The 24,950-nt window shown below is 48.4% G+C and overlaps 1 protein-coding gene and 1 long non-coding RNA gene across 2 annotated transcripts; both read right to left on the bottom strand.

Moving 5' to 3' along the window:
* Window positions 1–1,380: 1,380 nt before the first annotated feature.
* Window positions 1,381–4,524, bottom strand: LOC118698044 (uncharacterized). The gene is made up of 2 exons (XR_004981830.1): window positions 2,707–4,524; window positions 1,381–2,626 (listed from the first exon to the last, which is right to left on the bottom strand). It is a non-coding gene; the product is annotated as an uncharacterized LOC118698044 (long non-coding RNA).
* A 12,398-nt stretch (window positions 4,525–16,922) lies between these two features.
* Window positions 16,923–24,941, bottom strand: TXN2 (thioredoxin 2). The gene is made up of 3 exons (XM_036400654.2): window positions 24,639–24,941; window positions 23,504–23,627; window positions 16,923–18,746 (listed from the first exon to the last, which is right to left on the bottom strand). Exons 1-3 carry the CDS (start codon window positions 24,821–24,823, stop codon window positions 18,630–18,632), a joined length of 426 nt encoding a protein of 141 aa, XP_036256547.1. The 5' UTR covers window positions 24,824–24,941; the 3' UTR covers window positions 16,923–18,629.
* Window positions 24,942–24,950: the final 9 nt, after the last annotated feature.

Genomic DNA, 24,950 nt, shown 5'->3' with positions numbered 1-24,950 from the left:
CTGCTCTCTCATTGTAGTTCTTGCTTCAACTTTAGTAAAAAAGGAACATGTTTTTACTTTCTCAATACATTAATGACAATATCTGCAGCTGAAAAACAAACCATTTACATACATGTGGTCATTTGGGATACCATTCAGAGGCACACTTCTCTAACACTACTGCAATAAGTGTATTTATCACATGCCAAAGTCCCTTCTTTCAATAAAATGCAAATGACACCATCCTGTTGGGGATGCAGATAATCAAACAGCTGTGCTATGAAGTCATGAAATATCCTCAGAAACACACCTAGATGAAAACTTCTGTCTGAGGCAAAGGAAAAGTCTTCTTGGAGCTTGTGAGTTCCTCCAGTCCCTGAGATGAGATTACAATTCCATTTGGCATGGTTACAGACACCACATTCCTGATCTGGCATAGTAAGAATAATGGCCCAGAGCTCTTTACATCCAAGAGGTACCTCTGCCATTTAAATGGAACCACAATGCTAAGCAACAGACATTTTTTTAGTTCATTATATCCTCTTCCAAACTGTGTTTCCTCTAGCCCTGTTCTCTTGCTGCTCACTACGTTCTAGTCAGCTTTAAATTCAGAAAAGCTGCCATCCAACACTAGTATAAAAAAGGACCAACATGAATACAAGCTATCCAGCAAAAGAATCTTTGTCCCAAAACTCAGTTTTGGAACTCAGGAATCTGAGTTTCCTGCCTTGGGCCTACCCAGACTTGTCCTAAATGCCATCAGAAAACATCCTGTTACCTGCCTCAAAAAAAGCACAGCAACTGCTGGATTTTTTTTTTTTGGTTGGTTGGTTTTGTTTGGTGGGGTATTTTTCTGAAGAAAACAATAATTTTCACAGTATCTGTTACACCTTAGGTCCTTCAGTGATAATTCAGCAAGTACAAAATTTTAGGCTTGTCTGCCCTCGCCTCACAGTTCCCCAGTTCAACAATTGCAAAGGAGCCTTTATTAGCATCTCAAATACCTCCTTTTCCTTCTCTCTTTCTCAGAGGCGTAAGAAATGCTTCAGATTCCTGAGTTCAGAAGGGCTTGGGGGCATTCCTCTTAGCAGAGGATAAGTTGAAAGGAGAACAGCATCCTGCCCTTCTGTCACACTGCACCTGTCATGCTTATGACAAGCCAGGCTTGGGTGAGGTATTGATAAGGAAAATACACTTTAAAGAGACTGACAAATCCATCTAAACACTGTTTAATTCACTCTGATAAGGTAGGGCTGTGGAGAGCTTTCTGTCACCTTTGCTTCTATTTTCCTTCTGTAGGTCTTAGGCTGGGCCATGTTTTCACAGAACCAAGAATTCAGTAGCAGAGTGATTGTGTTATAAAACAGGACTTGGTTCAGAGAACACATAAGAGTGACAGCATTTAACTACTTCACAAAATTTATTCATTGTTTTAATTGCTTTTCAGCATCAGCCACCTTTAATGGACCTCTAAACAAAAGGCATCTAGCTGAATGTTCACTTCCCTCTTCCAGGGTGAATTTAGTCACCCTTTTTTTTAACACCCTCCTTACAAAAAACCAAGAAAGCACCACTACTTTCAGCTTGCTGCCTTTCCTGAGGTTACTGTATGAGATTCTTCTCCACTAATGGTGCCTCTCAGTTTATCCCATGTCCACTGTTTGTTTTTGGGCTCAGCCTGCTACAGTAATCAAGGCCAAATATTTGCTCAAATGAAGTGGCCCTGTGGTTCTCATTCCAGGAAGTTGGCTGAGGACAAAGTGAAACTAGCTTGAAATTCTCTAGTATGCCCAAGAGATGTTAAGAGCAAGGGATTTTTCCAGTGCTGTAGAAAGTCATCCAAATTCCCACTGTAGCTCTGTTGTGGGAACTGCAGGGGAACTAACTCGTTTATAGCCTGCCCCAATTAAAGACACCACTTTTATCTGCCAGAAACCAAAGTTGGTCCAGTCAAAACCAAACTTTGGGATCATTCTGTCAGGCTACAACCAGAAAGAAGACCCAATGTGAAGTTACCCGAACATTCATTCCCCCTCTTCTGCAAGGCTGAAGTCCACATTTTTCTGATAAGAGGAGGCTACATCCTTTGTGCTTGCAAGTCAGTGGCAGGTCTTATAAACACACCCACAGATTCTCAGCATAACATATTGCAAGCTCTGTGCATCTGGAGCCAGTGCATGCTTTGCTCAACAACCCCCCTTTCATTTCTGCCAAGATTCCCTCCCACATTTAGGACTTTTTTCCTGCTCCCTTGAGAGCCTCTTCAATTCTCCCAGCTCCTCCAGCTTCCTTCTGTAAGCACAGATTGTTCTGTATGGCTTTGCTGGTCTGCTCTGCCTTTGGGAGCATATGGACCAGTGCAGGGAGCTGGGCACAAAGATCTGTGCACTATCCTTATTCTGAGCTCCGGGTTTGGGTCAGGGGGATGCACCAGAGGAGTTCACGGTCAGTGAACTGACAGTGCTGACAGAAAATTCACCAGGACTTCCTGGGGCATTAGCTTTGTAGGATGTGCGAAATTGCCAACACAGATACATGAGGTGCCATCACTGTGGGAAGCCTCCTTTCAGATGAGGTGAAGATGATCTCCATTTAACACAGTCACCCTTCTCTCCCATTTATCAGATCATCATTTCCCGAGATTGCTCTGGAACAAAGAAAGCAACTCACTGGGCATCCTGTGTGCTTTTATAACACACGGATTCTGGTAAAAAATCAATAACTCACTGAGGAATAGCAGGCTTCTGAGCTGCCCAGGCTAGCACCTGCTCTGCAATTTCTCAGCTACCAAGAGACAGGAAAGGGTTAGAGGAATCAAACCCACAGGACAAGGGTGCCCAGGGACTTCTTCCTTCAGGTGAGGTAGCAACTTGTGTGAGGCCAAGATGTAAGGAGTCTTGCAAACACTGCTGCCTTCTTGCACTGCACTGGTCCTAGGGAAGAAAAAACAAAACAACAACCAAAACAACAAAGAAAAGGAGGTTAAAACGTTTTCTGTGGAAGAGAATATTATGAATATTATTTGGACTTTGAGTTATAAACCCACGCATGACACAGACCTAAAACACAAAATAAGGTAGCACTGCTCTCTTTTACCTAATGGGGCAAGTCATTGAACCTGTGGTAAATCCTGTCCTCTTCCTCCTTGACTTTTCTGTTTGTACATAAAGTTAAAGCATCCTTAAAACTCTTACCACTAAGATCTACCACTCTCCTGATTACAGCTGCATCTAACACTGAGCTTGAAACACACTTATACCTAAGTTTGCAGCTAATTGTGAGACACTGCAGAGGCCTGTAATTCTTTGCCTCTTTATAGAGGCATGCGCATGTATAAAAGCCTTTTGAATTTTCATAAGCTGCCCCTTAGATGTGGGATAGCAAAATAAAAAAAGATGAAAACAAGATGCTCACCCAATGATTCAGCTTTCTTGCAAAGTTTCTTCAACCAGCCATCATAACCCTGAAAATAATCATCCCAGCCCATTTTTCCTGTGGGCTAAAAACACATCAGCAATGAGGATCATAATTTAAGGGGTTTTTGTTGCTACTAGGAACTAATGAGAAAGAGCTTTGCATTACATGGAGAAAAAGAATCACATGCAGAAAAAGAAAGCGAGTATGTGTATGTTTGGTATTGTTGTTGAGTTTTGGTTTTTGAGGATTTTATTTAATTTTTTTATTTTAGTTTAAGGAATGCTAAATCAGGTTTAGCTTTGCTAGGGGACATACCAGCTGTCTCCAAGCTCTTTTTATGATGATCTCTCTTGTACTTTAATTGAAAAAGCAGGGTGTGGAAGTTTCAACAAAGGCTCCCCTTTGTAGTGTGTTAATTAGGCACAGGAGTTAACAAAACCCCTCAGTTATAAACAGTTACCTTTCCCCAGGCTTACTTTACCTGCTATTGCATTTTTACTAATTTTCTATTAGGTTTCCAGAGTGGACAAGACTAATTTCTAAAATTAGTTTTCTAATTAGCAAGGAAAAAAAATCCAAACCAAACCCAAGCAGGAAAATAAGTAAAGGAGGAGGAAAAATACCACTGTAATTAGAAGCACTTAAAGATGCATATTTTTTGTGCTTCTTCAGGATACAAGAGACCAAGGTCTTTTAAGTTCAGTATGAAGTCCCCTCTAAAACCGAAAATGGAAGTGACTCCGGGTGTAAATGCCTGGGCATGAGAAAGAATGTGATCGGAATTTGTGTGCCCTAAAATGATTGCTACTCTCACCCCTCCAGGAGGAGGAAAGAGAGGAAAGTGAGAATGCCTGCAATTTCTCCAGACATCTTGCATGCCGGAGTCCCGGCTGGCTGCTCAGCATGTGCTCAAAGCCGGGACACACAACAGCTGGGAAGGGAGCGGCCCCTGCCCTCCTCCCTGTTGGCAGTGACCTCACCCATTGGCACCGCTGTGCCCAGGGCAGCGCCAGCCACCCAGGCACTGGAGCCCTCCTCCTCCTCCTCCCTCTGCCTCCTGCCGAGGGAAGGAGCAAGCCCCAGGGGCTCGGGGCTGTGCTGCCTCGAAGAGAGGCAGTCCCGATGATGGAAAACTGTACTATAAGGATGACGGCCATCTTAACACCAAACGTTTTTCACCCTGTGTTAGCATGAAACCTTTCACGCTGCTGATCTCTAATCTTGTTTTCTGTTTAATTTCTGGAGAAAGGTCGAGCAAGGCATGTGAATCCATGGTATTGGAAGAAGCACATTATGATTCAGTCTCCGGTCAGCGCCACACTTCTCTTGTTGCCTCTGATAGTGCTGTTTGCCCAACACCTTTACAACATTGAAGGCACCACATATTCAAAGTTGCCTTTGTGTCAAGGAGCTGCCCAGAAAGCAGGGGAGTAACATTTCTGTGGGACTGGGGAAATAGTAGCTCTGCCTACATTCCCAATGGAGGCTGTGTAACCCATCCTGCCAGCAGACCTGGAAAAGACTGTCTAGGGGGAAACTCATAATTCTTGGTGGCAGCTTCCCAAGCACAGCAGTTCTTATTGGGAACTTGCCTCTCCTCCCTGGAAGAGACTGCAGATAGCCTAGGGAAGATAGGCATTCCAACCTTTATTGCTGCACATCAAATCACTCTTTCCTTCTCCCTGTATTGCAGAAGCACAGACTGATTCTGAAGCCAAGATCAGCTCTTGCTGCTTTCCCCAAAGAGCTTTCAAGCTCAGACAGACCAGGAAAGCTCAGTGTGAGAGCATGATCAGAAGTGGAGAAAGGCTGAGCGTGGCCTCAATGCCTGCAGCAGGTTTCAGGCAGGAAGTATGTACAGGTCCTACCCTGAGTGACCAGGCAGGAGGGAGCTGAGGACCCCATGGCAGCACAGAGCTACTGCACGTACGGTGGAAAATGTTTACACTGCTCTACTTGGGGCCCACAGGAAACTTTTGGGAAGCGTGTGCTGGGTCTAAGACAGGAACCAAGAGAGTCAGTGTTTAAAATATGCACTGACAATGAATTGCTTCATTACTTAGAGAAAAATTGAGAAGGGGGGGATAAAACTCAACCACATTAGGAAACAGCAAATAATTGTCTGACACCAGGTCTCCTGATTGCTGGTCTAAGACTTTGCTGCTGCTCAGCCCACGGTGTCTTACTCATCACGATCTCCTTCCAGGAGATATCAAGGTCTTCTCTGCATTTAGGTATGGATCTCACACGCTGGAAAAGAAACAAACAGAAACATAGGGCAGCTTGCCATTTTTGCTAAGTGTCTTATTTTGCCCTGATCTACTGTTTTGTGTTCTCCTCCAACACCGTATCCTGTTCATACGCCCAAAACTGAAGAAGGAAAGTGACACCCTTCAAACCAAGGAAACTTTTGGCCCATGAGCTGCTGGAGAAAGACAGATGGGTGGACCACAGTGCTTCGCCTGCAGCACTTTGTAAAACAATTGAACAGTCCCAGGCCCAGGCAGGAGACTTTCTACAAAGGCCAAGGCAAGGAGCCACGCAGGGCAGAGCACCTGGAGAAACTGGATCTCATGACCTGGACTTGCACATGCATGTGAGAGACATGGGAAACACCGCCTTTCTGGAGCTGGAGTGGGGAGGGGAGCTCTGGAAGCTGCAGGCAGGAAGAGCCTGACTTGGGAAGAGCGAAGCAGGTAACAATCACACAACTATTTATGGCTGTTTTTCCTTGTGACAATCGCAGCCTTATAAGGCAAGAGCGCTCCAGTCGGGGCAGAGCTGCGGAGGTGGAGCCTCCAGGGGCACTCCTGATGTTTGCTCCCAGGCTATCTGCCTGCCCAAGCCGCTGACCTCGTTCCCGGGAAAAACCCTGGGAACCCTTGCTGAATCCAGCTGTTCAAATTTCAAACTACAAAACGCCTCGACTGCCCTCCCCTTCTCCCCATACCTCCTACTAGCTGGAGCTGTGGTGAAGCAGAGATGTCTGCTTTTGTAATATTGTGGATATCAGGGAGGTTGGAGAGTGCCCCCACAGCCGACGTGGGAAACATATTCTCATCTGGTTGTGACAGTACTGAGAACCGGAAGAAAAAAGAAAGAAAAAAAAGAAAAAACAAACAACCCTCCCCATTCCCCCCCCCCCAGCGTTGCTTGTTGGACACAAGGGAGTGTGTGAAAGGCTGCAGCTGGAAAATGTGGTGCACAAACTCATTTGCAGATCCTTTTGCCCATGGATGTGCTTCAAGAGCCCCCCAGTAACTTTGGCTGAGCTTCCAGTATGTGTATTGGGTTCTTACACATTTCAGCCCTGTCCAATCCACCCAGCTGAACTATGCTGGAAACAGTTTGCGAATAAAACGGAACATAAACATGCTGAAAATGTCACTGTCATCAGATAAGGTTGCTATGCACATGAAATTCCTGACACGAGTTCATTAAACCAAGGACATGAAAAGTTAAGCCACATGCCTATGTTGCCTGGGATGGGAGGAGGGTATGGTGAGTGTGGATTCAGGCTGTAACTTTATTTTTTTTAGCCTTCTATCAGCCCATGGCCATCACTCTGGTGTGACTCAATTTCTCCCAACAGCAGGGGAAAAAGAAAATAAAATAGAATGTAACAGCACCCACCTCCCTCTGTGAATACAGGTGTGATTTGGGAAGGAGCAGGAGGCAAGGGTTGCCACTTGGGAGCTGTGGAAGGCTGGTTTTCCAGAGGGCAAAGCACACACTGACAAAGCCAGGCCTCAGCAGCCTTCACCAAAACCAGTCATATTTAGCACTGCAGGAGGTAGTTAATCTCTGTATTATGAAACAGGCACTAAGAGCTTCCTCTATGATACACTTCTCATAACTGGGGCTGTATTTGACTTGCAGAAATGCCTGGGCTAGATGCTCCTAAATGGACTTACCAGTTCTCAGACACCCCAATTTGCAGAAGTGCCAGATGTAATGACCTTCCCTACCACCTATTGAGCTGTTATAAATCTCACACCACATATTTTAAGAGAGGGGCAGGAGCTGTGGGAGTGGTCTACAGATGGGAGTGATTTCAGGAGATGCCCTCTCCTATGCCTACCACACAGCCACTCTTTATCTGCTTTCTCTTCTCAAGAAAGATGAGCTGTGCACACTTTGCCCTGGGATGAGCAACATGGGTTACGTTAACCTGCAAAGGTGAAACATCATGTTCTCCTCAGCCTCTCAAGGGTCAGGGTTGGGGTTTGATGACTGTGTAAAGCCAACCCAAGTCTGAGCAGTCTCTGAAGGATGGTTATTCCCCTCCCTCCTCTGATCTTCACACTCCCACTGCTGTCGGATGACAGCCAGCTGATTCAGCTGGAAATAACCCTGAATCAAAAGAAAGACAGATGTTTCCAGTTTGATAATTTTCTTGGTACATTTGACTACGTGCCTGCTACAGAGGTGCTGAAAATGCACAGTCATGAGCAGCCAGACCCACAAGCTGCTCAGAAACTATGAGGGAATTGAAGCTCAGTAGAGGCCAGAAAGCCTCTTTTTCAGGGATATTGTGAATTAATTGAATTCAGTTGTGTGGCTGGTCAGAGGTGTTCTTATGGCATCCCACAGGCAAGTGGTTGCAATCAGTATCTGAATTAAAGAATGCCTACTATCAAATATGTCCCATTACCAAAATCACAGCATCATTTAACATAAGAGGTAATTTTGGAGATCTCCAGGTCAACCATCTGCTTGGAGCAGGACCAATCTTAAAGTTAGATCAAGGTGCTTAGGGCCATATCCAAGTGGGATTTGAAAAACTCAGAGGATTGCAAATCCACCATCTTTTCCCTCTTGTCCTTCCACTGAGCACATTTGGCAATGTGGCTTTACCTTCCACATAACCCCCACTTGGGTAGTAGAAGTCAGTGGTTAGACAGTCCCCCTTGTGAGCTTTCTTGTCCCTTTGCCAACCAACCCAGCTCCCTCAGACCCTGCCCGTGTGTCAGATGGTCCAGCTCCCTTGGGCAGCTTCATACTTCTGCCCTGGAGCTGCTCCAGTTTGTCAGTGTCCCTCTTGCAAATGTGAAGGACCATCCTGAAGCAGCCTGAGGAGGGAGGGCAGGTGTCTCTGCCTGCTTGTAGAAGCTCGAGTCTTTGAGTGTGAGTGTTGGGGTGTGCCTGCACAGCACCAGCATTCGTCCGTGTGTGTACACAGCATCACAGGGCAGCTGTGCATCCGCCTCTTGGTAAATATTGACTCGGGAGTTTAGGTCATAAAAATGGGTGCAAATTCACTCAAGGCCCTGGAGCTGTGGTGGTTTTTGTAAGCAGAGCTTTCCTGCAGGTGTGCTGTGTGAATGCCATCCACACTGAGTCCCAGGGATGTCTGTGCACGGTCCTCCTGCAGCAGCTCTGCACCTTAGCAGGCACAGATCCTCCTTCCCATTATTGTTGGAGATGATGTTTACAGTCAGGTTTAAATCTGGTCAGGTAGCTTCTTGATTACTCATTTCTCAGCTATTACTCTGCTTCAGTAACCCTGAAGCTCAGGGAGACAGGGTGTACCAGTCAGTAGCCATGTCTGGAAGACAACAGAAATAATTTTCTGCTCTGCTGATGTTGCCAGAGAGCAACACACCACTGCTGTGATGTCATGAGCATGAGGCACAGCCTTCAAAGCATTAAAAAAACCACCCATTACTGAGGGGGCCAACAGGTGTTTTTGAAGGAGGCAAGTGAAAAAGGGACACTTCAAAACTTTTATCTGCTTGCTGTCTTGGGGATATGGTAGGCAAAATGTTGTGTAACTGTGAATCAGCAGTGCCTTTTGAAATACTGGGATTGTGGCTAAATGAGCAATCCCTCTGGTGTCTTCATAAGTCTTGGTACTGTGGTGTTGGTGGATGGGGCAGGGTAGAGCCAAGGCTGGGCCAGTGACTGCCCCAAGCTACAGAGGCAGCAGCAGCAGAAGAAAGCCCTGAGGTGCTGGTTTTTAGCTGGCCACATCCACTCCTCATTTTACTGCAAGAACTACATCAAGCCTCTGTCATAAGGAGCTTTGGTGCTGCAGCTGTGGGTGCTTGGATGCCTGACACAGAAGGAAAAGGGGTGTTGGGTAAAGAACTCCTTGGTGTTAATGTCCAGGCTGGAGCTGTAATCTTACACAGAAGAGGAAAGGAAGCAATGTAGTTTGCTATGTGGAATGGAGATGTAAATCTGGGTTAACAGAGGGTGAGGTTCTCAAAGGTCTGACCCAGATCAGAGCCAGGCAAAGTTTGTTCCCCAGCTATAGAAAATTATTACAGAAATGCAATAAAACAAGGTTTTACTATAAGTCAAGGGTAATAATCACCAGCTGTTTATGTCACCCAGCTCCTTTTATTCTGAAATAATTTAAGGACTGCTTAGGTGGCATGAGGAAAAGATATTCAGGTCAGATTTGAAAGGCAAAATTTATTTCAGGGATCAACATCTCCTTTTGAGACCCTTTTGTAAATACCAAAAATCAAGGCAGAGAGGTGAAATACAAGCTCAGCTGATCTTCCCTGTCAGCTCCACATCTGGATCTACAGAATCCAGCTGGGATGCCCTGGGATGTGTTGGGACAAGAAGCTGTGTCTGCACCACATCACCACATGTTAGAAGGCCCAAAATACGTGCACAGCCACCATGAGCCATGGGACCTTGTGCTCTGCCCAGGCCAGGGTTGACAGTCCTGCCCAGCTTGGCAGCCTAGAGAACCTCACCAAGGCTTATCTGGTTCTGTGCCCTCCTCCCTCCCCAGACGTACCCCCAAGGCCATGTTTTCCTGCTTCACCCCAAAGGCTTATTTTTCTTATTTTAAAACAAACAGAGTTGTGTCTGTTTTGATTTCTAGAAGGAGGTTAGAGGGAGGTCAGAGCTGACATCTGGGTTGGAGATAACATTCCCATCTAATTAGCAAGCCCTGGATAATGAGGGCCTTCCTGTCCCATCCCCCTGCCCTCATGTGAGAAAGGACAGTCAGCACAGGCTGGTGCAGAAATGGGGCAAGAGAACACCCTGTAGGGCAGCATTTCATCTTCTGGTGTCCCCAGCCCAAGCTCCTGGGCTGCTGATAGATGCCCGTGGGCGATGGCTGGAGGCCACTCCTCCTCCCTCTTTATGAGGACACCATCATTTATGAGGTACTCAGCCTCTGCAGACTCTTTCCAAGGCAAAGGCCATGGCTTTCCAAAGTGCCAATGGTGCTGCCATTCACCTCTCTGCAAAGCAGGGTTTATGGATGTAGACACCCTGGGTACTACCTGTGCTGCTGTGTGTGTGGCAGGAGAAGACACTGGGAGACACAGTATTGGTGGGAGACAGATGAGATGAGGACAGTGAGGTTCCCGAAGCATGGCTGGGCTATCTGCTGCTCTCCCCTCAGCATAGGGAGCTGTACATTGGCAGCTCCATCCCTGCTCTCAGGAACTGGGTCATTTATCAGGGCAGTGCAGCCCGCCGGGCTGACACGATGCAGCTGTTTGTGCACAGCAGTCCCGCAAAGAGGAAGCGGCCACAGCCAGAGCTAGCTTTGGCCAGGATGCTGGGCTGGGGGGGGAAAGGGGCAGGAGTGCTGGGGAGACCCAGCTTGTGAGGCTCCTGCAATCTGCAGACATAACCCCCTGCAGCAGGACAGGGAGATGCTGAAATAAGGCCTGACTCAGCTGGGACAGAGGCTCCTCGGCTGAATCACCCAAACGCCGTGCCTTCCCTGCAGCTGCGGGCTGCGGCGCTCTTGCAAAACCCTGGGACATTACAGGCACAGGCAAACGTGGCAGGGCTGAACTGCAGCCAGGCACTCTCCAGGTGAGATTACACAGTGGGTGCATCTGGTCCTTGGAAAACCCCGGCTGACACCCCTTAGCAGAGCCAGTGACACACCAGCCTCCTTGCCTCATCAGCTCCATGGCAGAGGGATTTGCTGCCAGCAGCCTCAGATTCCGCCCTCAACGGAAATGCCACAGCCTGTTGATTCCTTGGAGGGGACGTGACCATCATTCCTGGCCTCAGTATAAAACCCCAGGGAGGGAAGGAAAAAGGAGGCAGGGAAACAGGGCTTGGGATGTAACAGTGGCAGAACTTAGCCATCATGACCCCAGCTGCAAGCTGGAGAAACGAAGCTGGGAACAGTGCCCTTGGGTCAGTCATGTGCTGCTGGCCACCACAGGCTGGACACAATGTCACAGGGAGGCACAGCATTGTGGGGGAGCAGCAGAACAGGGAGATGACAGCAGCCTAAGGAGTTTGCTTGCAGACATGGCCACATGGTGCCAGTTTCTGTGCTGGAGGCTCCAATGAGACCAGCAGTGTTGGGTCCCTCGCGGTCCTGCATCCTTTCATCTCAAGGATGCTGCCAGCTTCTGCCTTTATGTGTGATGCCAGACAGATTAGGAAAACCCCAAACGTGCTTCCTCCTGAGAGTTGCCAAAAAACTGAGAACAGAACTTGATCCCAAGGTCAGGGAAAGGGGAACGAGAACTAAACAGGGTTCAGACAGGTACAAGGGGGTTGGAGTGCTGGGCAACCGCACAGTTTAGCGTGAGAAATGCAGTAGTAGGTGTGATAGCAACAACTTTTAGTCTTTCCTGAGCTCTGTGAAAAGTTTCCGTGCTCTTGCCAGGATTTTAGGATGAAGCCCATGGGACCTGCCTGGCTGGGAAGGGGAAGCTGGATCTCCTCAGGTAGCGAGCTGAAATAGCTTAGGCTGAAGGATCAGCCCCTTGAGAATAGACCTGGCAAGCAAGAAGGAAGAATGTGGGGTTTTTTTCTTGTAGCTTCCTGCCAAAAACTGGCATAGCCGTAAACACAAGTGCTGAACAATAAGGTCTCCTGTCCCAGCAGCTGCTAAAGCTGTCACCTGGGAAGCTTCCTGCAATCAGCCAGTGGTAAGACAAAAAGGAGCTCCCACATGCTTTCCTGCAATTTGTCATGTCTGATCTCTGTTCTGCTCAGTGCCTGTCATCCTCTCTTCCCGCAGAGCCATCTCACGCTCCAACAGGAGGATGCGATTATGAAGACCAACCTCTGGTGCAGAGCAGGCTCATTGTTCAGCCTTGCTTCTCCAAACAGCAAGAAGTGCTTCTCTTTATGGCTTCTGAGTCACCCTATAGCCTCTCCTCAGAAAGTATTTCCCTTGGGCTGGTTCTGCAGGCACTGGGTGGATTTCCCTGGTGCCTCAGAGATCCACAGCCCTCTGCAGATCCTCTCTGCCTGCCACGTGTTGAAGCTCCAGGGCTTACGGTGACCAGAGTTGGCAGGAGACTGCCACTGGCTTCCTTTTCAGACCACTGCACCTTTCCAAGGCGTTAATCTCTGGGTCTGAACAGTGCCATGCTGGATCTCTCCTCACGGGTAAGTATTTTTAGAAAGTTTGAGCTCAGACTATGCAGTCACTTCTGAGCTATGCCAGGACAAAAAGAAAACAACCACTTCTGCCTGAACAATACCAGCACAGAACAAAAAGCCACTGTAAATGAGGTTTTTCGGCATCACTCAAAACTAGCCAAGCTTTGAAAGATGAAACTTGCAGTCAAAAAAAAAAGAAAGAAAAAGGTTCCTAATGAACAAGTGAACAGAAAGGGCTTTGACAGTTTACTTAAAGAGCTGGATTAAAGCAAAACGATGTTATATAAATACCAGCAGGCATGCTGGAGCTTGCATCACTCCTTCTCCATCCTGTCCGCTGTGACAGCCAGAGCCAGGGCTGGGTTTGTTACCTGCTGCTGCCTGTGCCATGGTCCCGCGGGTAAAGCCACCTGCAGGGAAAGGAGCCCTTGCAGTCCCTGCGCCCGCGGCTACTGGCGCTGCCTGTGGAGAAGCGTTATTGCCTCACGATGGAGCAAGACAGAAACCCCGGGGCATGCAGCTCCTCTCCTTCCCAAGGCCATGAAGCTCCCTGTGCAGAGCCTGCCGGGACAACCACCCTCTCACTGACAGCTGTGTGGGGCTGCCATGGAGGAGCTGCAGCCATGCGGGTGACCAGAGGTCACCATCTCTGGAAAACACCGAAATCTCTGATGCATGTTGTACCCCCTGGATGACTTGAAGTCAGTGTTTCTGAGGACTCTCACTGCAAAAATTTCCTGTTTTTCAGGAAATTGCTCAACCACTTGTCCACTCGTAAGAGAGATGGAGCCAGGGTGCTTTAGCAGCACAGCGAAGAGAAGTGTGGAGAGGCTCAGAAAGGTACAGGGAGCTCAGCCTTGCCTTGGGTGGGAGCAGGCTGGCCCGTGTCCTTTTCTGTCAACAGCTGCAGCTGCTGGGGACATTTGTGAGTCACAGAAACTCCTGGCACTCGTCACAACAGAGAACCAGAGTATGGGAGTAGATAAACATGTATATATATATACATATACACCTGTAGGGACCTTATTTCCTGCAGGCCATGGAGAGAACCCATCCATTTTAGTGCATTTTTATTGTAACTTTTGGATCATGAGAACCTAGGAAGTCAATGTGAGGTGGGAAGTTGGATGCTGCCCTGTTGCCTGCAGCTTCCAGCTGTCCTCCACCGTCAGGACACAAGCAGTTCCAATGTCCCCCTCTGGCCTCTCCTTGTAGGCTGTTTCCCTGTCTCACTTCCCACCCTTGGGCAAGGGACCCTTTGCCACCAGGAAGGCAGCCACAGGGTTTCTCCTCTCTCCATTCCCACTGGGATGTGGGCAGACCCATTTTCAGTCTATCCCTGTAGGCCTCTTGTTTTCACCCATTTGACTCCTCTGGTCTAAGAAATTCAGGGTTTCCCCTGCTGCTCCTGCCTCCATCCTTCCCTGGCTGGTAGAATGCACAGAGAGAGAAAGCAACCAGGCACGCTCAGCACAGCCTCTGCTTCCAGACTGCATCTAGCCTGGGGCTACCACTTTCCTGAGAGTTGCAGTCTTTGGTTTTTGCCTACAAAAGGTTTTAAGGGGAAAAGTGTTGCTGAAGTTACAGAGATGCTGAGGCAGAGAAACCACAAAGCTCACACAGGTACCCTACATCCTTGAAAAGAGGACGTGGCAGAACACCACCCCTACGTGGTGATGGACAGTGTCCTGATTTAGACTGGGACAGAGTGAATTTTCTTTCTAGCAGCCAGTGCAGTGCTGTGTTTTGGATTTAGTATGAGAATAATACTGATAACATACCAATACTCTACTTCTTTCTAAGCAGAGCTTACTTTAAAGCAAGGACTTTTCAGTTCCCTGTGCTCTGCCAGCGAGGAGCTACACAAGAAGCTAAGAAGAAGCATGGCCAATAGAGCTGATCCAAACTGGCCAAAGGGATATTCCATGTCATAGGACATCATCCCCAGTATATAAACTGGTGGAGTTATCTGGAAGGAGCCAGTCACTGCTTAGGCTGTGATGCCCAGCCAGTCACTGAACAGGCTGGGCATCAATCAGCCAAATGGTGAGAAATTACATTGTGCATCACTCATTTCTCTCGTGTTTTCTTTCTTTTTGTAGTTTCCCTTTTCAAGTATTTTTATGTTATTCATACATTTTGCTTTATTCAAATTATTAAACTGTTCCTGTCTCAACTTTTGGTTTTGCCTTTTTTCCCCCTGATTCTCCTCCCCATCCCACCAGGAGAGGTGTGAGTAAGCAGCTGCCTGGTACTTAGTTGTCAGCTGGGGTTAAACCACAGCTTGAGCCTGGGTGTGTTGCAGGGGCAGGTAAGGAGGACAAGAGACTGTGTAACAGGTGATCTAGTCTTCTAGTCTGGTTTTGGCTTGGAAATCAAGTCTATGGTAGCTTTATCTTATCTTTTTATTGACTAGGCTATTGCAGCTGCTGTTATTCTTTAACTTGCAGGAAAGTCACAGCAAACACCTGCCACCATTTAAGCAGTAGTTTTGAACAACACAAGAGCTTAACATTGCTGCAAACAGCCTTGCAGGGCTGGAGAATTTAACTGCTGATTCTGTCTGAATCCTGTAATTACTTGGATGAGAAAAATGAGGCGTGTGAGGGGAAGCTCAGAGTGATTAACAAACTGTTCGGGCCAACAGCCTGGCTGGGCTGGTGAAAGGCCCTGCCTAAGGCAGTGTCAGTGGGGGCCATTTCCCTGTTGACATGGAGCTGGTCTTTGCTTTCTTCTTTGCACAGGAGGAATCTTATTTGTTGATAAGGCAAGGGATTTACTGGCCAGGCTGCCAAGGTCAGACCTCACTGGAAACAAACTGGCCCAAACTATCCCCTTCAGAGGACCACATATACACAGCCCACTGTGTGCTGCAAGCCAAGCAACCTGAGTTTTCCATCTTCTACCAGCCCTTGAAGCTGGTCTTGGCATAGCACCTCTAGTAGAGAAGACAGCAAAGCTCTCCCTCCCTCCTTGCAGATATTCACTATGAGCCAGAGCAGCTGGAGATGAACTCGGAGTTCAGCAGGCAGGCACAAACATCTTGGGGAAAGGAGCAGCTGTGTTAGGGCTTGATACAAAGTGTAAAGCCAAGAGAAATGAATGGAAAACCTCTACTTGCCTGGAATCAGGCGCCTTGGACAAGGCTGTGAGGACAGAGGCACTGTGCCTGACCCTTGGCGTTGGGTTCAAAACATGCATGGGGAAGAGACGTGGGCTTAGCTGAGTGTTGCTCCCCTTGGGAAGGCACTGATTGCCATGTACTCTTAAAATAGAAACGAGGAACATTAAGAGCTGAGAAAGCTGCTGTTAAATAGACAGGCTTGGGTAGGAGAGAACAAATGCTTGACAGATCAGAGGAGGATTCAAAGTGCTTAACTCCAAAAGGGAAAACAAACTTCATCCTCACTGGAGAACATTCTCCCAGCTGACATGGAAAAACCAACTACTGCTGAGGAATTACTCATTGCTTCAGCTCCCTTCAATCGGGAAAGGCCAACATCACATTCAGGTGCCATGAGAATTGCTGTGCAGCCCCTCTTTAACCACTACATAAATACACTGCTGGCACTGCTTCCTGCTTGCACCTCCTGTTATTAACACCGCTGTGGGAATCCCTGAAGCCTTCTCCAGCAGTTGGCAAACAGGGAGCTGAATTAAAAACCTGGCAAAGAAAATACCCTTCTGCTCTGAGTCCTGTCCTGTGGTAGAAACCTTGCAGGCTACTTGAGGAATCTCAAGCTGTCCCCAAACCCTTCCTCCTACTGTCCACCTGTTACACTGTTCTGAAGGATTCCCACAAGGCATCAAGTACGTGGGTCTTCAGCATTTATCTCAAAGAAACAGTTTTGTCTTCCCCATAATGCACCCTAAAATGTGCTGGCACTTTAACAGCTGAGTGACACTTTAGCTCTGCTTTTCCTTAGAAGGAAGCAATAAAATAACTATTTTATACTGCCCCTTAATTACACAATGCAAAGTCACGGTGTTTTTTCCTGTTCTGTAGCATGGTAAGGCAAGAAAGTTGATTATTGTTGGGTATGTGACGCTGTTCCCCTACTTTTCCTGCTTGTGCAGGAAAATGGAGAGTCTTTACTAGAAGTGTTTACTGAGCAGAAACACTGAAACTGCAGGGGAAATTGCCCAGCCTGAAACCAGAGGAGGTCAGGAGCAGCACAGCCTCTGTGATCTCTGGAATAAAATGAAATGCCAGTTTTTATTGATTGTAACTGACCAACAGTTCTTTACCAGATTACATTCAAGTGACATCACCTCTAGTAGCGTGCCAGCGGTGAGGTCAGCCCAGCCCCAGTGGGAGGCACCCACCTCAAGAGACCAGTACCACCTTGTGCTGTGGCCCTGGCTCCAGGGGAACAGAAGCAGGTGGGAGCAGTAATGCCAGCCAGCTGCACTGCAGTTGCAGCAGGACTTGGATCACCACTCCCCTGGTTCCTTCAAAAGTCATAAATTGTTACTGCAGAGGTGCAGAAAAAAAATTACCTGGCTGCTCATATACCACGGAGGTAAAATGGAGCAATGCCAAAGCAGATTTAAGACTGACTGAAGGAAACAGAAGCTGTGGCCAAAAAAAAAAAAAAGAAAAAAAATAAAGGCAGCTTGTACATAGTTATTAAGCATTTACAATGTTCTCATGCAGCTTAGATAAGCAAGCTGAGCTGGAATTAAACAGTACAGTAATCATCAGTGCTGGTGCTGTGCTCTGCCTGCAAGCTCAGGAGGAGGCTGGGAGCACTCAGAAGCCAGGTTGACAGGAAACAGGTGTATGTGAGGAGGAGGAAGAGGTTAGAAGGGCTGAAGGCTGCTCAGATAGAAGCCCACAACTGGTACCCTTAGTCCAAAGGTCAGGGCAATTGAAGTCAAAAGGCTGCCTTCTGGCAGGGCTCACCCATGTGGCCACATTTAATTATTCACAACAGGGAGAGGGAGGCTCTCAGGCTCCACAGACAGGGGAGGGGTGAGAAAAGCACAGGGGGAAGGAGCACAGCTCAGGTTCCCTGTGTGCAATGAGCAGCTGTTCATCTGTGTGTGAGAGGTGAGTCCTCCCTATGGCCCCCTGGATCCAGCAGCACACAAAGGGGGTCCTGCAGGCAGCACTGAAAGCCCCATGGAAAGAATACCCTATTTTGTTTTCAGCACATTACCTTTTAGTAGGGATCAAGTCATAACCTGCACTTTCCCAACTCATCATTAGAAACTGTGCTGCTGATACTCCCAACTCACCTCTCTGGACAGACAGATTTGTGAGAATTAAGTTTTATTCTCCTGGCTAGACAGCAGTGACTGACAAAAGTTCTCTACTGCTGCAGACATACAAAAGGAGATCTATAAAATACTTCTCCCTATTTTCTCTTATTAAATTATGATGGGAGCCCATGGATTTGGGGAGGAGTTGTACCTCTCCCATCAACACAAGGACAGACGAAGAAAGAGACAGGTTTCACAGACAAGGCAGAGGCATTCTCAGCTTTAAACGAACCCACCCAGGGCAGGTATGTACCATCATCTTGCAGGGAGCAGCTGCCCTCTGCTCTGGGCTATCAGATGTGAGGCAAAGACAAAAACATTCCTCCTCTTAACTCAGCAGCAGCTCTGCACGTCAGCTCTTGGCTGATAAACACAGGCTCCTAATTCCAGCCACATTCCCCGTTTTGAGAATAAGCAGCCCTGCTCCTCAGCGCCCTTTGCAACTACTGCTGCTCATGAGAAGGGGGAGAAGGAGGGAAGGGTTACAACATTTTCCATCTCCTAAAAACACCAAAACAGAAGAAACCCCCAGGTTGTACAGGGCAGCCAGTTGACCTGCCCACAGCTCTCCCAGGCAAGGAATGCACAACATGGACGTGTCCAGAGGCAGAGGTACAGCCAACCCTTTTACTTCAGGCTCCAATGAGTTTCTTGAGGAATGCCTCCAGCTGATCCTCGTCCTTTATGCCCACAAATTTATCCACAACGTCTCCGTTCTTCATGGCCAGCACAGTTGGCACTGCTGACACCTGGGGCAAGAGAAACAGGGAGACAGGTGAGCAAAGCCTGCAGAAAGCCACCTGCACCTGGTCTCCCAATGAAGTCTAAGGAAGTGGCTACAAGGGAGCTGAGCATGCACTGCTCTAGGGTAAGATGTCCACTTGCAAAACAGGCCAGCTGAGCTCCGTGTTCCCCCTCTCTGCACTGACTTACACCACTCTACTGGAGATAAGGCTGAGCTGCTTTTTGAGTTTAAATAAGACCCAAATGTTTAAAGACAAAACCACAACTAATACAAAACCCGTCTTCAGTACAAAAGCTTCTTCTCCTCCTTTCCTTTTGTCCTCTCATAAATGAACACACCTAGGACACATCTCAGACATAATGACCTTTGGACATTTTATGGCCAGGGTAGCATCAGACTGGACCCGTGTTCTTCTCCAGACAGGACTGGAGCTCTAACCCTAACCCGCCCCACCATTGCACAGGCAGATTTCCTGCTCATATTATGGCAATGACAATCCCCTCCAAGCCTTCTTCCTTTCCCCAGTTCTGTTTTCAGTTATTTAACTGGTCACAAACCAGTGGTCATTCAGTGCAGATCCCTGATGATTAGGTAAGAAGTGAAAAAGTCCCTCTGACCAGAGCTAGCAGGCAGCTGTGCTGCTCTGGGCGCTGCTTTTTTAGCTCAGAACAAAGTTTGCTGGGAATTATCCAAGAGAACAGTGTTGGAAATGACAACATTCCCCAAGGACTTGCTGGTTGACTGGTGACAGCAGAAACCCCAGGGACATGACTGAAAGAAGGAACAACCAGAGCTTGGAGAGCTACAGCAATGGAAGATCTGATCACATTTCTGACCCCACAGCTTATCTCTGCAAAGTTTTCCCCCCAAAACAGATCCTGTCCTTATCTTGCTCGCTGACTCTTCTCCAGCCTGCAGGGCCTTCCCATGTGCACTGCCAGCCCTGCTGCCAACAAAGATCTGTAAATCCCTCTGGAAACCCATCAGAGGGCTGGCTTTTCTCCCAGTGGGAGCCTGAGATGAAAAGGACATTTTGTCTTCCCTTCCCACCCGGTCCCAGCCGGGCAGTCCAGCGTGGCTCCCCACAGTGTCCTTCAGGGCTTGTGCAGTCTCATCTGAAGGGATGGGAGCGTCGGGGCTGCTCAATGCACAATCTTCAGCTCCTCCTAGTGACTGCAGGGAGCAGATCCAGAGGGCTTGGGCCCCAGCACTGCCGATGGTGCCAATACGTTCCCTTGTGATTTTGAGAGAGAGAAAAGATGTACTGCACTCAGCTGCTCCGTCCCTGAGAAGGCAAACCTCCAATGAGCCTCCCTCTGGTTTGCACAGTGGGTTAATATCGAGCAGAGTTGCTCCAGTCCTATCCAAAAAAACAAGAGCTGGCCCCTGTTAGGGCTGGGGTGAGGAACAGGCAACTCTTGGAAGCTCTCCTGAGAAGCAGCCAACACCACGTTGCCAGGCCCTGCAGGCTGACCAGCGCACCCACGAGTTTCACATGGCCTTGATTCCTCTGTCTCTTTCCCTCTGTGCAGGTGAGCAAATCCAAAGAAAGAGTGGAAGGTCTGGGGCTGGTGCTGCAGAGCCAGATGAGAACTGGGGGCACAGAGCAACTTTCCTCTGCTCAGAAAACATGATGTTTTTGTCAGCTTCCTTCCTGCCAGCTGCAGTAAGGGCAGCCTATTAATGGAGCATGTACTTTGTTTTGCTGGTTGAGAAGCAAATATCATGAGAATTTCTAGAATGCAAAGTTGAGGGCACTTTTTCTTTTTTTGGGTCCCATCTGCACTGAACCTAAACAAACTTTACTCCTCCCTGAAGAGCATTTCTATAGAAAAAATCAGTCTGCTTTTGATTAGTGTTGACCACAGATAAACAAACAAACATGCCCATCCAGGTTATTCCTGGCAACACCCATACCAAGGGAATTCTCCCCCATCTGAAACTTTTATACAAGCTCAGATGCCAAACAACAGAGCATGGGGAAGTATTTCACCCAGGCCTCTGAGTGAGGAGGTAACAGGATGGAGCTCCACTGATGAATGACCACCTCTGTACCCAGTGGCTCTCCTGAGCTGCCCACCCACAGTGGCCACAGAAGGGGCTGCCCTTTCCTGGTCACCACACACAGAGGCAACTGGTTAAGGCAAGAGATGAATCTAAAGAATTTTAAGAGACTGCAGATAAACAAAAGTATTTCTTCTCCCTTTCTGCTCTTGGGGCGAGAGGTCAGGATCTGGCTGGAGCAGTGGAGAAAGGCCACAACCAGAGATGAAAGGTATTTGATAAAACAGGGAGTCCCCAGAGAAAACACTTTTGTGCTGGGCATAACCGGACAGGGAAGGGCACAGGGGACATTCCTACTTGCAGGAAATGCATCCGTGCTTTGTGCTAAGCTGGGATGGCTAAGAGCCAAGGGCTTGTATAAAGGAATGTGCCAGCATTCCTCAGCTCTTCCAGGGGGCCTCCCCCTCCCACTGCCTCCCTCTGCACCAAGGAGGCTGCTGAAGAGGACATTGTGCAAGCAGGCAGCAAGCTAGGGCTGCGTGTGTGTGTGGGCAAGGGAATAAACACGGATGGAGTGAGACTTCCTGGCAGCTAGTGAAGGAGTTGTGGGGGTGGCATGGACACTAAAAACCCCCAAACAAAGACTTCCTCAGCATGCAGACATCTGATTCCCTAAAGAATGACTTTAAAACAAATGTTTTCTGATTCCCTCTAAACACCACCTGTGGTTTTCCTGATCTCTCACAAACACTCTGGTCCCTCTTTGATCTCAACTTGGCGCCTTCTCATCAGCCCTTACATTTCTCTTACATGGTAACTTCCCAGAAAATGAAGCAAAACCAAGCACATGCTCAGCACCATGAACAAAACTTCTGCCTCAGAAAGGATGCTCCAAACTTTGAAGATCTGAGCACAAAATTCTCCCATCCCCCTACCTGTTTGCAGCTATGGTATGTGCAGACAGTCTAAGGACAGTGTTTTAGCCATGGGGATAATGGCCAAGACAAGACACACATGCATCACTCCAAAAGTGGAGGAGGGCTTCTTGCAAAACAAAAACTTCACCATGTTTGTAAATAAGATTCCTGAATGAACTGCTAGAAACTGACCCTTTCCTGCAGCCTCAGTCCTACCTGCACACAAACACACACAGCAGGCAGTGCTCCCTCAGCACCCGTGGGGAGAGGACACCCAGCACATTATCAAAGCTACACAACTTGGGACTTTCAGCCTCTTTTCACAGACCTTTCTCTGCATGCACACACCCTGCTTGTCGTTTTCCACTCATTTGAGATTATCCTCTTGTAATCTCAGCTCATTCTATCTACTGGAAGGTTTGGAACAACACATGAGTTGAGCTAATAATCTCTATTCTCTTCTCCTTAGCATGGTTGCTACCAGAGCTTTCCCTGCGTCTATTAGGATTTACACACTTCCAGATCATCACTAAAAACACCTCATCCTCTTCAACTTCTCACCAGCACCCTCTGAGCTATGCAGTGTTTTGGGCTTGCAGCAGCCAGCCCTGCTCAGGAGCCAGCAGCCATCTTCCTTGGCCTGGGGTGTATCTGCCAGCACGCCTCCACCCTGGAGAGCACCGGAGGCTCTCATGCTGAGCTTGTGGGAACTGCAAATCATGACTGTGGCCACCAGCTGTGTGGGCACCCCACCACAGCACGGGCAGAAAGGTCTCCCTGGGGAAAGAGTGGGAGCGAACAAGCTGCTCCCACTTCCGTCTCCTTCTGGCTGAGCAGGGTGTAGGAATGGCATCTTCTCCAGGCTCAATAAACTGACAGCTTGCTCAGGAGATAGTTCACACTTTTCAGGGCAGCTTGAGGAGCTTGCTCTGCTAGTTGTCACCCTGGGAGCAGGACTTCATCTGCAGAGGGGGAGCAGATCCATCTGCATGATACCCAAGTGAAAATGAGGCATGTTTTTCCCCTGTAAAACGTAACAGCAGGATGCCCAAACTCCATAGGCAGAGTGGTTGTTTGCAAGGAGAGACAACAGAGGCAAGCACGGCCCTCAGAGGGGCTTTTGTGTTTCTTAAACTACCTAACTACTGTCAGAGGGGACAAATAAATGAATCATGTAAACTAAAGCCATGGCCTTCTCCAGTCATTCTGTTTCTTCCTGGGAGAAAGGCAGCACAGGAAACACACCCAGCAGTAACGTCACACACTAGTGTAAGCATCAAGGTCCTCCCCTTTCAAGAGCGGGACATGTGCTCCTGTTATTTTTTCTGACCTGGCTTCTACCTGTCCAAACAAAACTCACTGTGTCTCCTTGTGCTGCAGCTAAAGGATGGGGACGTTATGACCCAGCTCGAGATCCTGAACAAGGAAGGGAAAGAGAGGACAGGCTGGCTGCATAAAGAACCATGTTCAGTAGCACGGCACAGTGGGGTTTGTAACTTCACGATCTTGCCCTGCACCTGAGCACTCCAGCTGGCAGCAAAATGCCATGTGTACTCCAGGCTCCTCGAGGCCAGGGAAGTGTTTACACTCACAGACACATGCAAGGCCTAGAGAGCCCTCCCTGCAGAATCAGAGGTGGGGATGCTGGGCACAACAAGCAGAGCTGGAGCAGAGCCAAGCAGCAAAATCCACCTACTGACAAGTGACCCAATGGATCAGGAACCTCTAGGCTCTGGGCTTCCCCTCCCCTCCAGTGCTGCTGCTGTGCAGGCACAGTTCTCCATAGGGAGGCACCTCTGCACTGCCAGCCAAACAAAGTCCGTGTTCTTCCACCTCCTACCTCGTACTCGATGGCGAGGTCTGTGTGATCATCAATGTCCACCTTGGCCATCAGCACCTTCCCCTCCTGCTTGGCCACCAGCTTCTCTAACCTGGGGCCGAGGATCTTGCAGGGACCACACCACCTGATGGAGCAGGAAAAGAGAGGGCACATTAGGAGAGGCAGGTGCAGCCATGGAAGGCATGCTGGAACACCAGTGCCTTTACCACCACTGCTGTTCCACTCAAGAGCCAGCCTGGAAATACAATTCCTGAACCAAGGCTTAGAAAAACACTTCTCTCACAAAGGAGCTGTCAAAGGTTAAGGAAGCTCTGCATCCAGCTTCAGGCTTCAATTAATTGTCCTCTCCTCCCTGGATGATCCCAGCTGGTGCTCACTGTGGTTTGTCTGTTGGTTTATTTAGAGCAGAAGTTTTTTGGCTGTTTTGTGTTCTCTTTGCACCAAATCAGCCGTAACAGGCTCACGTAACAGTAACTGGAGGACTAAGAAAATACGTGAAAAACTCAAAGATAATCAGTTAATATTGTTAATTATCTTAATCAGTTAAGATAATTGTTAATAGAGCAGATAGCATCTAGGAATATTTTTACTGGCAGGTGGATCACAGCATTTTTATTGATGACAAATGCTGTCATTGGTGTCACATGGCTGTTACTAACACATAAAAACATTTGCTATAAAGAGCCTCAAAACCATGCAGCTTTAAGAAACATGGAATGATACACCTTAACAATGGTGAGGCATAGCAAGTGCAGAGCTCTCTGAGGACGTTGCATCCCTGAAGCCAAATAGGGCAGATATCAGAGCTTCTTCCTGAGGCATCTTTTGTAGGATGATGCAACACTGAGGCTGGGGTGACACCTGAGCACCTGGAAGGTGCAGCTGTACCACCCTGGGGAAAGCCTTCCTGGCACTCCTGTTTGACACTGCTGCAGGCTGTAGCTGTGAGGGGAATCTTCATGGATTGAGCCTGACGAGCAGAAGCATCTTTCAACACTGGACTCCACAGCTTGGGAAGCCCTCAGGCATGCTCTTCCATGGTGAGCCTGGAGTGCCACCACATCAGGAAAGTCACAGGAACACACCTGCACGGGTGGTGGAAGAGAGGGGTGCAAGAGCCACGAGTGGAACTTACTGTGCATGGAAGTCCACCACAACGGGCTTGGGGCTGTTCACCACCCGGTCCTGGAAGTCGCTGCCATCCTGCACGTTGAAAGTGCTCCTGCGGCCGGCTGAGGTGCCAAAGGCCCTGCCGTGGGATGCCAGGGGCCCCCGCGTGGGGAGCGCCAGCAGCCGCTGGAGCGCCAGCCTCTGGGCCATCTGTGGGGAGAGTGGTTGCTGGGACGGGTGCACCCCACGGCTGGTCCCACTGCAGCAGCGCCCTGATCCCAGCCCCCGCGGCAGGACAGCCCCACGCCAGGAGAGAAGCTTATGGGGTATGACGGGA

Source organism: Molothrus ater, chromosome 5 (genome assembly GCF_012460135.2).
Source record: "Molothrus ater isolate BHLD 08-10-18 breed brown headed cowbird chromosome 5, BPBGC_Mater_1.1, whole genome shotgun sequence".
In the NCBI taxonomy this organism is placed as follows: Eukaryota; Metazoa; Chordata; class Aves; order Passeriformes; family Icteridae; genus Molothrus; species Molothrus ater.
The sequence above is the reverse complement of the archived record's forward strand: the minus strand, read 5'-3'. Positions and strand labels throughout refer to the sequence as shown.

Coding starts and splice junctions, on each gene's coding strand:
- TXN2 (XM_036400654.2), bottom strand. CDS start 24,823: ATGGCCCAGAGGCTGGCGCTCCAGCGGCTGCTGGCGCTCCCCACGCGG. Junction 23,628..24,638: donor GTGGTGGACTTCCATGCACA/GTAAGTTCCACT, acceptor CTGCTCCATCAG/GTGGTGTGGTCCCTGCAAGA. Junction 18,747..23,503: donor ACCTCGCCATCGAGTACGAG/GTAGGAGGTGGA, acceptor CTCTTGCCCCAG/GTGTCAGCAGTGCCAACTGT.